The sequence below is a fragment of the Panthera pardus genome, unplaced genomic scaffold, assembly GCF_024362965.1.
Source record: "Panthera pardus isolate Hobbes unplaced genomic scaffold, ASM2436296v1 HiC_scaffold_8, whole genome shotgun sequence".
Lineage (NCBI taxonomy): Eukaryota > Metazoa > Chordata > Mammalia > Carnivora > Felidae > Panthera > Panthera pardus.
The window spans coordinates 94230481-94242816 of NW_026527013.1; the positions used below are offsets into that span (position 1 = coordinate 94230481).

The 12336-nt window shown below is 37.5% G+C and overlaps 1 protein-coding gene across 7 annotated transcripts in view; it reads left to right on the forward strand.

The window, feature by feature from the left end:
* Window positions 1-12336, forward strand: part of CDK14 (cyclin dependent kinase 14) — a 621048-nt gene that overhangs the window by 317943 nt on the left and 290769 nt on the right. For all 7 annotated transcript variants that reach the window (XR_008420630.1, XM_019443275.2, XM_053898331.1 and 4 more), the window contains one exon: window positions 9112-9235. Coding sequence is in view for 6 of the 7 variants with exons in the window: in XM_019443275.2 (XP_019298820.1) it covers window positions 9112-9235 (124 nt within the window). In the remaining variant the exon portion in view is untranslated. The remainder of the gene's footprint in view (window positions 1-9111; window positions 9236-12336) is intronic.

Below are 12336 nucleotides of genomic sequence, written 5' to 3' on the forward strand. Positions count from 1 at the left end.
CCTTCAGATGTCACTTGAATCAATCTTCTGCAAGACATATCATAGTGAAACTGGCATAATACAAGGATAAAGAGAAAATTCTGAAAGCAGCTAGGGATAAACGTGCTCTAACATATAAAGGGAGACCTATACGACTCGTGACCGATCTCTCTACTGAAACTTGGCAGGCCAGAAAGGAATGGCAGGAAATCTTCAATGTGATGAACAGAAAAAAATAGCCAGCCGAGAATCGTTTATCCAGCAAATCTGTCATTTAAAATAGAAGGAGAGATAAAGGTCTTCCTAAACAAACAAAAACTGAAGGAATTCGTCACCACTAAACCAGCCCTACAAGAGATCCTAAGGGGGATCCTGTGAGACAAAGTACCAGAGATATCACTACAAGCATGAAATCTACAGACATCACAATGACTCTAAACTCATATCTTTCTATAATAACACTGAATGTAAATGGACTAAATGCGCCAACCAAAAGACATAGGGTATCAGAATGGATAAAAAACAAGACCCATCTATTTGCTGTCTACAAGAGACTCATTTTAGACCTGAGGACACCTTCAGATTGAAAGTGAGGGGATGGAGAACTATTTATCATGCTACTGAAGTCAAAAGAGAGCTGGAGTAGCCATACTTATATCAGACAAACTAGACTTTAAATTAAAGGCTGTAACAAGAGATGAAGAAGGGCATTATATAATAATTACAGGGTTTATCTATCAGGAAGAGCATAACAATTATAAATGTCTATGCGCCGAATACGAGAGCCCCCAAATATATAAAACAATTACTCACAAACATAAGCAACCTTATTGGTAAGAATGTGGTAATTGTAGGGGACTTTAACACCCCACTTACAACAATGAATAGATCATCTAGACATATGGTCAATAAAGAAACAAGGGCCCTGAATGATACATTGGATCAGATGGACTTGACAGATATATTATAAGTCTGCATCCCAAAGCAACAAATATACTTTCTTCTCGAGTGCACATGGAACATTCTCCAAGATAGATCACATACTGGGTCACAAAACAGCCCTTCATAAGTATACAAGAATTGAGATCATACCATGCATACTTTCAGACCACAATGCTATGAAGCTTGAAATCAACCACAGGAAAAAGTCTGGAAAACCTCCAAAAGCATGGAGGTTAAAGAACGCCGTACTAAAGAATGAGTGGGTCAACCAGGCAATTAGAGAAGAAATTAAAAAATATATGGAAACAAATGAAAATGAAAATGCAACAATCCAAACATTTTGGGATGCAGCGAAGGCAGTCCTGAGAGGAAAATATATCGCAATCCAGGCCTATCTCAAGAAACAAGAAAAATCCCAAATACAAAATCTAACAGCACACCTAAAGGAAATAGAAGCAGAGCAGCAAAGACAGCCGAAATCCAGCAGAAGAAGAGAAATAATAAAGATCAGAGCAGAAATAAACAATATAGAATGTAAAAAAACTGTAGAGCAGATCAATGAAACTAAGAGTTGGTTTTTTGAAAAAATAAACAAAATTGATAAACCTCTAGCCAGGCTTCTCAAAAAGAAAAGGGAGATGACCCAAATAGATAAAATCATGAATGAAAATGGAATTATTACAACCAATCCTTCAGAGATACAAGCAATTATCAGGGAATACTATGAAAAATTATATCCCAAAAAACTGGACAACCTGGAAGAAATGGACAAATTCCTAAACACCCACACACTTCCAAAACTCAATCAGGAGGAAATAGAAAGCTTGAACAGACCCATAACCAGCGAAGAAATTGAATCAGTCATCAAAAATCTCCCAACACATAAGAGTCCAGGACCAGATGGCTTCCCAGGAGAGTTCTACCAGACGTTTAAAGCAGAGATAATACCTACCCTTCTCAAGCTATTCCAAAAAATGGAACAGGAAGGAAAACTTCCAGACTCATTCTATGAAGCCAGTATTACTTTGATTCCTAAACCAGACAGAGACCCAGTAAAAAGAACTACAGTCCAATATCTCTGATGAATATGGATGCAAAAATTCTCAGTAAGATACTAGCAAATCGAATTCAACAGCATATAAAAAGAATTATTCACCATGATCAAGTGGGATTCATTCCTGGGATGCAGGGCTGGTTCAACATTTGCAAATCGATCAACGTGATACATCACATTAATAAGAGAAAAGAGAAGAACCATATGATCCTGTCAATCGATGCAGAAAAGGCCTTTGACAAAATCCAGCATCCTTTCTTAATAAAAACCCTTGAGAAAGTTGGGATAGAAGGAACATACTTAAAGATCATAAAAGCCAGTTATGAAAAGCCCACAGCTAACATCATCCTCAATGGGGAAAAACTGAGAGCTTTTTCCCTGAGATCAGGAACATGACAGGGATGTCCACTCTCACTGCTATTGTTTATCATAGTGTTGGAAGTTCTAGCATCAGCAACCAGACAACAAAAGGAAATCAAAGGCATCAAAATTGGCAAAGATGAAGTTAAGCTTTCACTTTTTGCAGATGACATGATATTATACATGGAAAATCCGATAGACTCCACCAGAAGTCTGGTAGAACTGATACATGAATTTAGCAAAGTTGCAGGATACAAAATCAATGTACAGAAATCAGTTGGATTCTTATACACTAGTAATGAAGCAACAGAAAGACAAGTAAAGAAACTGATCCCATTCACGATTGCACCAAGAAGCATAAAATACCTAGGGATAAATCTAACCAACGATGTAACAGATCTGTATGCTGAAAACTATAGAAAGCTTATGAAGGAAATTAAAGAAGATATAAAGAAATGGAAAGACATTCCCTGCTCATGGATTGGAAGAATAAATATTGTCAAAATGTCAATACTACCCAAAGCAATCTACACATTCAATGCAATCCCAATCAAAATTGCACCAGCATTCTTCTCAAAGGTAGAACAAGCCATCCTAAAATTCATATGGAACCACAAAAGGCCCCAATAGCCAAAGTAATTTTGAAGAAGAAGACCAAAGCAGGAGGCATCACAATCCCAGACTTTAGCCTCTACTACAAAGCTGTCATCATCAAGACAGCATGGTATTGGCACAAAAACAGACACATAGACCAATGGAATAGAATAGAAACCCCAGAACTAGACCCACAAACGTATGGCCAACTCATCTTTGACAAAGCAGGAAAGAACATCCAATGGAAAAAAGACAGTCTCTTTAACAAATGGTGCTGGGAGAACTGGACAGCAACATGCAGAAGGTTGAAACTAGACCACTTTCTCACACCATTCACAAAAATAAACTCAAAATGGATAAAGGACCTGAATGTGAGACAGGAAACCATCAAAACCCTAGAGGAGAAAGCAGGAAAAGACCTCTCTGACCTCAGTCGTAGCAATTTCTTACTTGACACATCCCTAAAGTCAAGGGAATTAAAAGCAAAAATGAACTACTGGGACCTTATGAAGATAAAAAGCTTCTGCACAGCAAAGGAAACAACCAACAAAACTAAAAGGCAACCAACGGAATGGGAAAAGATATTTGCAAATGACATTTTGGATAAAGGGCTAGTATCCAAAATCTATAAAGAGCTCACCAAACTCCATACCCGAAAAACAAATAATCCAGTGAAGAAATGGGCAGAAAACATGAATAGACACTTCTCTAAAGAAGACATCCGGATGGCCAAGAGGCACATGAAAAGATGCTAAACATCGTTCCTCATCAGGGAAATACAAATCAAAACCACCCTCAGATATCACCTCACGCCAGTCAGAGTGGCCAAAATGAACAAATCAGGAGACTATAGATGCTGGCGAGGATGTGGAGAAATGGGAACCCTCTTGCACTGTTGGTGGGAATGCAAAGTGGTGCAGCCACTCTGGAAAACAGTGTGGAGGTTCCTCAAAAAGTAAAAATAGACCTACCCTATGACCCAGCAGGAGCACTGCTAGAAATTTACCCAAGGGATACAGGAGTACTGATGCACAGGGGCACTTATACCCCAGTGTTTATAGCAGCACTCTCAACAATAGCCAAATTATGGAAAGACCCTAAATGTCCATCAACTGATGAATGGATAAAGAAATTGTGGTTTATATACACAATGGAGTACTACGTGGCAATGAGAAGGAATGAAATATGGCCCTTTGTATCAACATGGATGGAACTGGAGAGTGTTATGCTAAGTGAAATAAGCCATACAGAGAAAGACAGATACCATATGTTTTCGCTCTTATGTGGATCCTGAGAAACTTAACAGAAACCCATGGGGGAGGGGAAGGAAAAAAAAAGAGGTTAGAGTGGGAGAGAGCCAAAGCATAAGAGACTCTTAAAAACTGAGAACAAACTGAGGGTTGATGGGGTGTGGGAGGGAGCAGAGGGTGGGTGATGGGTATTGAGGAGGGCACCTTTTGGGATGAGCACTGGGTGTTGTATGGACACCAATTTGACAATAAATTTCAAAAAAAAAAAAGAACATCTGATCACACATCTTTAGACTTTGAAAGATGGGGGTGGGGAGTATAAATCTTGTTGCTCACTGCCAGCGCCAGGAATTCTTCTGAGTAATAAAACATATCGAGTCCAATAATGTGTGCTTTTTCCTGACTTAAAAAGTTTTGATAAAAGGCCTATCTTGTTTGTTTTTTGTTTTTGTTTTTGTTTTTTTTACCTGCTTAAACCCTAAAGAGTTCCATAAGGGAATGGATGAAGTATTCGAAGTATTCCTGAGAAGTATATACCATGGCACTGAGAATATGAGCTGTTTCCTGCTGGGGATGACAAGACAACTGAGCTATAGATAGATCTGCTGCTGGCAGAAGTGTCCCTGTTCATCAGATCATTGCTATTTAAGGCATTTTCCCATTGGGGTTTGTACTGCAGAAAGTGAACATATTCAAACTAGAGTATAAATCCTCAGTGATCATATTGAAGAATTTGGAGGAATCTCCTTTTATAAAGTTGAAGAGAATATCCTGAGGTGACAAAGTATTCTTAGGAAGGCCTTATGGCTACTACATAGAAAGATGGGAAGAGAGTTTCACATCTGTTGGTAATACTTATCAACTTCAGTACCTAAAGTTATGTTATTAATTGCTGAGAGGATTTTAAATAGCAGAAACAAATCCAGGAATCATATGCTCATTACATAATATGCTAATTGAGACTTCTACAAACTTGGGTTCACTTATTAAAGCACTTTCATTATATTGGGCATATGTCTGTATTCATCCATGCATTTACCAAGCATCAACCTCATTTAAGATGAGGAGGTGTAATGGAAAGTTCACAGGCGCTGTGTGATGGTTTGGATGATTTTGAGTAAGTTTCTTGTGCATTTAGAGCTACAGCTTTCTTATTTAAGAGAAAAGAAAAAATACAGGATTATTGATGAAAAGGATTAAATGTTATATGCAAGAGTGCTTGAAACGGCTTTTAAACTAGAATTTGCCCTCAATTATTATTAGGCCCCTTCTTTTTGGTATCTGAGATTACATCCACATTTACCAAGTTTTATTAGCAAATACCCACAATGACTTTTACTCTTTGGTGGTCGTCCTTCTTCTCACAGTGTCCTCTGGTTTTCAGAATGATCAAGTGTAGCTTATTGTGCAATGATTTATACAATCAAGTCAAGTGGCTTTCTCAAAAATTTATGTGGTGAAGTTAGGTATTTGCCTGCTTGCCTAACGGAAGAGATTCCCTAACATGTGAATTCTCAAGACATTTCCAAAGAGCGTAGCCTTGTGTTTAACTGAGCATGGCCACTGCTACCCACAGCCTTCCCCTGGCTGGCAGTGCATACTCTCTTAAGCCCATTAAGTTATGGACTTTTAACCCATATTTTTCTAATGTTTTTAGTGAAGTCTGCTGTGGTCCCTATTGCCACCATTACTTTTGTGATGGTGAGTTGGTAGGTTTATGGTTTAATATATTGTCTTTTCATTTATATGGGTTTTTCTTCTTAATTTATCTAGTGATCTGCTTGTTTGGTCGTTTCACCTTGTGCATCTAGTGACTGTTCAATTTGATTTCCTATTAAAATTTTATGTGTGATGAATTCTCTTTTCAGAGTGACAAGTTTCCTGTGATTTATCCCTTCCATAGCCTGCTATTCATATTATGGCAGGATTAATTCTACTTTTTTTTTTTTTTTTTAATTTTAGCTAGACCCTCCCTCCTCTGTGCCTACGGTACACTCAGTTTGCTTTACTGTTGCAGTGCAGACTAAACTTTAAGTGGTAGCCATCTGTTTATGTGTCTCTCATACCTAGTGGGTTGTGAACTTCTGGAGTCCAGGGACTACATCTAATACTTTATTCATCTTTGCATCCCTCTTGCTTGACAGCACCTGACATGGCACAGGGTTGGCCCTTAGTAAATCCTGAATGAATTTATTCTATGGAGATTTGTTCTGACTTAACTTGTGCATTGCTCAAAGAGCTAAAATACGTTTGGGGCTATAACAATGTTTGAGGCGGCATGTCATGTCTGGGCTTAGTTTATCATGTACACAATTGTAATTGGAGTGTGTAGTTGCATCCTTCCCTGACACCAGTTTTCTTAATCTCCTTTAATATGATATTCCATTTTAATAGCTTCCATATTAGCATGAGGATTATATATTTTCACTAATTAGTAAAGGTATTAAAAGAAGAGCCCTTTGGGACTGCCTAATTTACCCACTTCTACACTTAGCATGGTTTCCTGTCCGTTGTTTTTGTATATGCTTCATCCAGATCTCTCTAAATTCAGTTCTGTATTCACATTACTGGTATAGGAGTGTCATCTGTGTCCCCAGGTTAGGAGGATGGTTAAAGCACACAGTCTGCGAGGCAGGAAAATACCATATACTGTAGACACAGGCAAAGGCTGCCCCTGAAGCACAGAGGGGGAGCACCTTACATGCACCTGTAGAGGAAGTGAAGGCCTGGGGAGGTGGTCAAGGAGGAGCAGTTCTTGAGGTGAGACTTAAGAAATGCATGGAGAATAACAGACAAAGGGGAAAGGGAGCTTTTTTGTCAGAAGAGAGGCAGGAATAAAGGTAAAGGTTTGAAGAGCAGTGTGCTCAGAGTGTGGGGTTGGGCAAGATTGCTTGAAGTCAGGGAGCATGGAGTGATGACTCCTGGGCACCCAGCTGTAGCCAGCCTTGAAGGCTGTGCTATTACACACCCAGACCTCATTCTGTCAGTGGGAGGAAGCAGCTTCTATGCCAACATTTTGCCTACCTGTGTTGATTTCTGGCCAAGATTCCTGTAGTGAAGTGGTTAAGATTGTGAACTTTGGAATCAAACTGCCTGGGTTTGAGTCCTGGCTCCAGCACTTACTGCTGTACAACTTTGAGAAACTGTGCTTAGTTTCCTCATCACTAATACAGAGATAATAGTAGTACCTCTTTCACTAGAATTGTTGCAGCGATTAAATGAAGTTGTATTCTATGACACATACATAGAATGGCACCTGGTACTTGCTCTCTGTTAAATTAAAACTCATTGCCACAGTTAAATGGACAATCACATTCTGGTAAGTGTCTAGTAGGCCCCTAAGGTCAGTTAGCACCTTGCGGAAGGCCAAACTTCCTTTTTAAAATCAGTTTATTTTTGAAATCAAATGTATTTGTTATGTGGCCTGCTTTTGCCTTTTTGTGTAAAGCTTTTGAAAACACAAAGTAACTTTATTTGCTCACTTTCTCCCTTGTAAAACTGAGAGTATGGATTTTCTTCAAAATTGAAAGCATTAGGCTTCAGGATGCAGGGGTTATTAGGAGTGAAAAGTGAAGCTGGAAGCTGCTGGTGATGGTGTTAAGTCTTTCCATCTGCTACACAGGAAGGGTTGAGAGGAGGAGTCTAGAGAGATGTTTGCTTCCTGAGGTTCTCGAGCCACTAATTCAATCTAGGCTAACACAGAACAGACTTTTCCTTTCTGATGCTTAGATTCTGGAAAGACTGATCATAGGCCTTCACTGCTCCATAGCATATGTCATCAATACAAAGATATTGAAATGAATTTGTCTCACTGTGATTTCAAGGTATCCACCCTGTAGAAAATATACCTGGCTTTTCTAGCCCCCAGTTAGGTGGAAAATATTCCAGAAATGCTAGCTTCCAGGGGCTCTCAAGGAGTTGCTAATCCTTTCCATTTAAATATTCTGGAATCCTTCTATCATCAATCTTTGACAACCAACTCATTTAAAATTTCCCTGAGACAGCTTTTTGTTACTAGCTAAATATATAGACTGGAATACTATTTTTATTTTTGTTTTAAAAGAGCAGTTTTTAAAAACTAGAAATTATTAGGATTATTTGTTAGGTGAGTTATTTTAAAATATTTCCTTTTTCATAAATAGGATTTTGGAAACCCTCGCAAATCACATTTTGTTATTATCAAAATAGAAACATTTGATGTGATCCAGTGTGAAACCAGAGAAGGCCATAAGTCAGTTTTTAAAATTATTTCCTACAAAAGTATTGCTCTTGAATTCTTGGTTTCTCTGTTTTCTGTTTCCTTAGGATAGGTCTGCTTTGTAATTAGTGAAGGTGCATGTCTGTCTTTAGGCAACAGCCTAATCTCTATGGCCATATGTGCAAAAGCAGTATAATTACAATGTAGTATTAATTGGGCCATGTGACTTTCGCTTTAATTATTTGAAATTATCTTATCTTTCCATTGCTTAAAGCATGTCAGTGGGTGAATCATTGGATAACATGTTTATGCCATTTTTGTAGAATTAAATATGTGCACATTTACATAAACTAGGTAAAAAATTCTACATCTTTTGATAATGTTATGGATAGATCTTTTTCTCTGTCTCCAGCATCAATATAAGCCTGAGGAAATCAGATGTTACAAAGAATTGATTCTTTACATTTTGCTTAATTCATAGAGTGCCGATTGGATTCTCGATTTCTGGCTGAGGAGGGTATCACTCTGGGTTGACATAAGTTGGTAGCAATTTTCAGATTTACTTGTTAACGAATTAGAGATTCCCAGACTTTCATGCATGTTCTCTAAATAATTTGGGTAGGAAATTTAGTGGTCGGTACCCATTTTTACTAAATACAAGTAGTTGGCAGACTGTGTAGAAACTGGCATTTATCTGTGTTCAGATTTTAACTTTTGTCTCCCTGTTTTTTCAGTTGTTTTTATTTCAGTTGCTGCGAGGGCTGTCTTACATCCACCAGCGTTATATTTTGCACAGAGACCTGAAACCACAGAACCTTCTGATCAGTGACACGGGGGAGTTAAAGCTGGCAGATTTCGGTAGGAAAGCAGTTAATTACCAGTCTATTTTGTCACACTGTAAGAATGCCAGGCAGATGGTGGCACTCCATTTGTTTAGGTGTGCTTCTTCTATCATTATAGATCATGGTAAAATATTATCAGGAGTGAAGGATTTTTTTTTTATGATCAACATCATGCTTAGTGGATTTTTAAAACATTCACACTGCTTTTTAGAGTCTTGAATAATCATAAACATAAATCAGATCTCATATATTTCCAAAGGAGAAGGCAGTAAAATTTTGAGCATAAACTATATTAAAAGAAATCTATTTTTTTTCACTTTTTCTTATAAAAATGTCAAACACATTCAAAAGTAGAAGGATAGTATAAGGACCCCTCATTACCCATCACCCAGCTTCAACAATTATCAATATATTGTCAGACCTGAAGAAACCTTAATTTAAGCCTCTGGACTTTGGCGGGGGGCATTCCAAAATATATTCAGTAGTATATGTTGCCCCCAGTTTTAGTAATTTAAAAATCTAGGGCCAGTGTTAAGCTTTCCAGAAATGACTGTTTCAAGATTTCTCAATAATTTTATAAAAGCAGACACAGATTCTGATTTAAAAGCTGTGGTTTTAAGTCATTATAAGTCATCCCTTCCTTAAAGTTTTAAGCTTGGTCTCTTGCAGCTTAGAAGCTTTCTCCAAACTCTGTGTTGAGCACACAAAAGGGAGCAGAACCTTTGTGTCATCCATGCTGGCTCCCCTCCCTTCATCAAGGGTGACATTCCTGCGTTACCCTGGCTCTGTCACAGCAGAGAGGGTGCTGAGTTGATTCCCGGCACCAGGGGATGCTGATGGCAGCATGATATGTTGACAGTGCATTGCCTCAATTATTTTTGAATACATATTCTGATTAGAAATTTGTTCCATTAAGAGTGGAATGGAAATATTACCCTCGGGACATAAACATGCCTGAGGTTGAAATATACGCTTTTGCTGAAAAATGATTATCTTTTCCCACCCCACCTTTCGATAAATAAAAGAGCAAGAAATGTTTATTTCTTATTTCAAGGTTAGTAGACCATTCAGTACCTTTGGAACGAATCTACTCTGTTGGGTTTTATATATCCTTTCCTTCTAAAATTGAAATAGAACAAAAGTTAGTATTTAACGAGTGATATATTGCACAACTGTCATTTATCTTCATCTAGTTGGTAGAAATGATAAAACTCCGCTTGTGTGTGTGTGTGTGTGTGTGTGTGTGTGTGTGTGTATGTGTGTGTGGTTTATTGCCAAATTTTAGCATCAAAATAATAAATGTTCAATGCAGTTTCATACTCCAGATATAAAGTGGCCAGATGTAAAGGCTTTCTATTACGGAGTAGAAAACAATGGGAGAGTTGGTGGGTGGAGGAGAGATTTGTAGTTCCTCAAATTTAGAGTTATTGGATTTGCTGTAAACATATTTTGTAGTTTATCATTGTCGGTGAATTAATAAGGATTTATAGTGATTTTCTTCTGGTGTGTTAATATACTATAAGGTATATGTAGGAGTATGAAATTGCATTGAACATTTAAGTCTATTGAACATAGTTTTCCTGTATATTTATAAAACACATTTTACAAAGTTGATTTTGTCTGTATAATTAAGGGTATAATGATTATATGTAAGTGCTTACTGGGTATTATTTTTGAATTTTATGACAACGTTTTTATTATAACTGTCAGGTAAGTTCATCTTAAAAGATTCTTATGGATCTTTAAAATGGACATTTTATAATATCAGATTCAGAAATAAATTGAAATGCAATTTTGAACAATTTAGAAAGTGACTTAGAAAATTAGGAAATTTAGGGATGCTCAAAGCAAGCATTAATATTTTCATTTTCTCTTTTCCAAGTACCTTTCCCCTCATCCTCTGCACTTTTCTTTCTCAAAACATATTGTTTTGTAAACAATTTTCACCTATGAAATATGTCGTGAACATTTTCTCATGTTATTAAATGTGAAAAACTCATTTATAACAGCTTAGGTCTTAGATATTTCCTTTAATGGCCAAAACCTAGTCTCTTTCTTCAGTCCCTTATTCATTGAACATTATAGTGCTTGCTACATTTCACTGTTGGGTACAGTCCTGTGCTGAACGTGTTTATAGGCTTGTAGGAAGCCTCGTGTGGTGCAGTTGCAGTGTTGAGTATTCTAAAGCACTTGAATCTTTGTACCAGACTGCTCTGCAGAAAGGTTGTGCCGTGCAGCACCTCACCTCAGTGTCACGGATTCAGTCTCCCTTGCCAGGAACACACACTTGGCGTGCATCCTGTGTGCAAAGTGTAATGAGCGAGACTCAGCCACCAACTGACAATTTCCCCCCAATTAATTGTGCATTATTTTTGTCTTTTAACTTAAGACATACAATTAACTGTGATTTACTGCACTTGGGCACGTGTTTATGTCTGAGATGAAGGAAGCACAGTAAAAACTGTGGAGAAGCTAGGCAGTCAAAATGGGATGCTTCCAGGCGCAGAACAATTAGAAACACTAGGCCTTCATTCAGACTTTGATGTATAAAGAGCTTTAGAAGCAGTTCCTTTGTCCTAACTTTTTTTTTTTTCCTATGTGAAAAATGATTAAACGAGACAAATGAAATCTGAATATAGGTCCTATATTGTAAATACTATTTTTATTAGAAGAAATACTTGGCATAGGTTGGGGGGGGGACGACACTGAAATTTATTGAATTTATTCTGTGCACTAGACACTTAGAAATTCTTGTTTTATTCTCTTCAACCTAGTATGGTATAGTAACATATTTTTGAGAGAGACCTGAACAGAGAGGTAACTGATTGCAAAACTGGGATTCAGAAGCTTGATTCATAGCCTTCAGTCTCAGGTAGCCCCAAGGTCTTCTTTGTATTTATACATATAGATGCTTTACCTTAAAGAGCTTCCTATTTTTCTAGTAAATTATTGATCGGTGTATGTACATAGTTCAATAATTCTAGCAAACCATTGTATATATTTTCTCTATACAACAAATATGACACCCATGCTGTAATAGAAATAGATTGCACTGATATTAAAAAGAAAGCACATTACATGGTTTAAAGAACACTTTGTCATTTGACGAATTCAGTA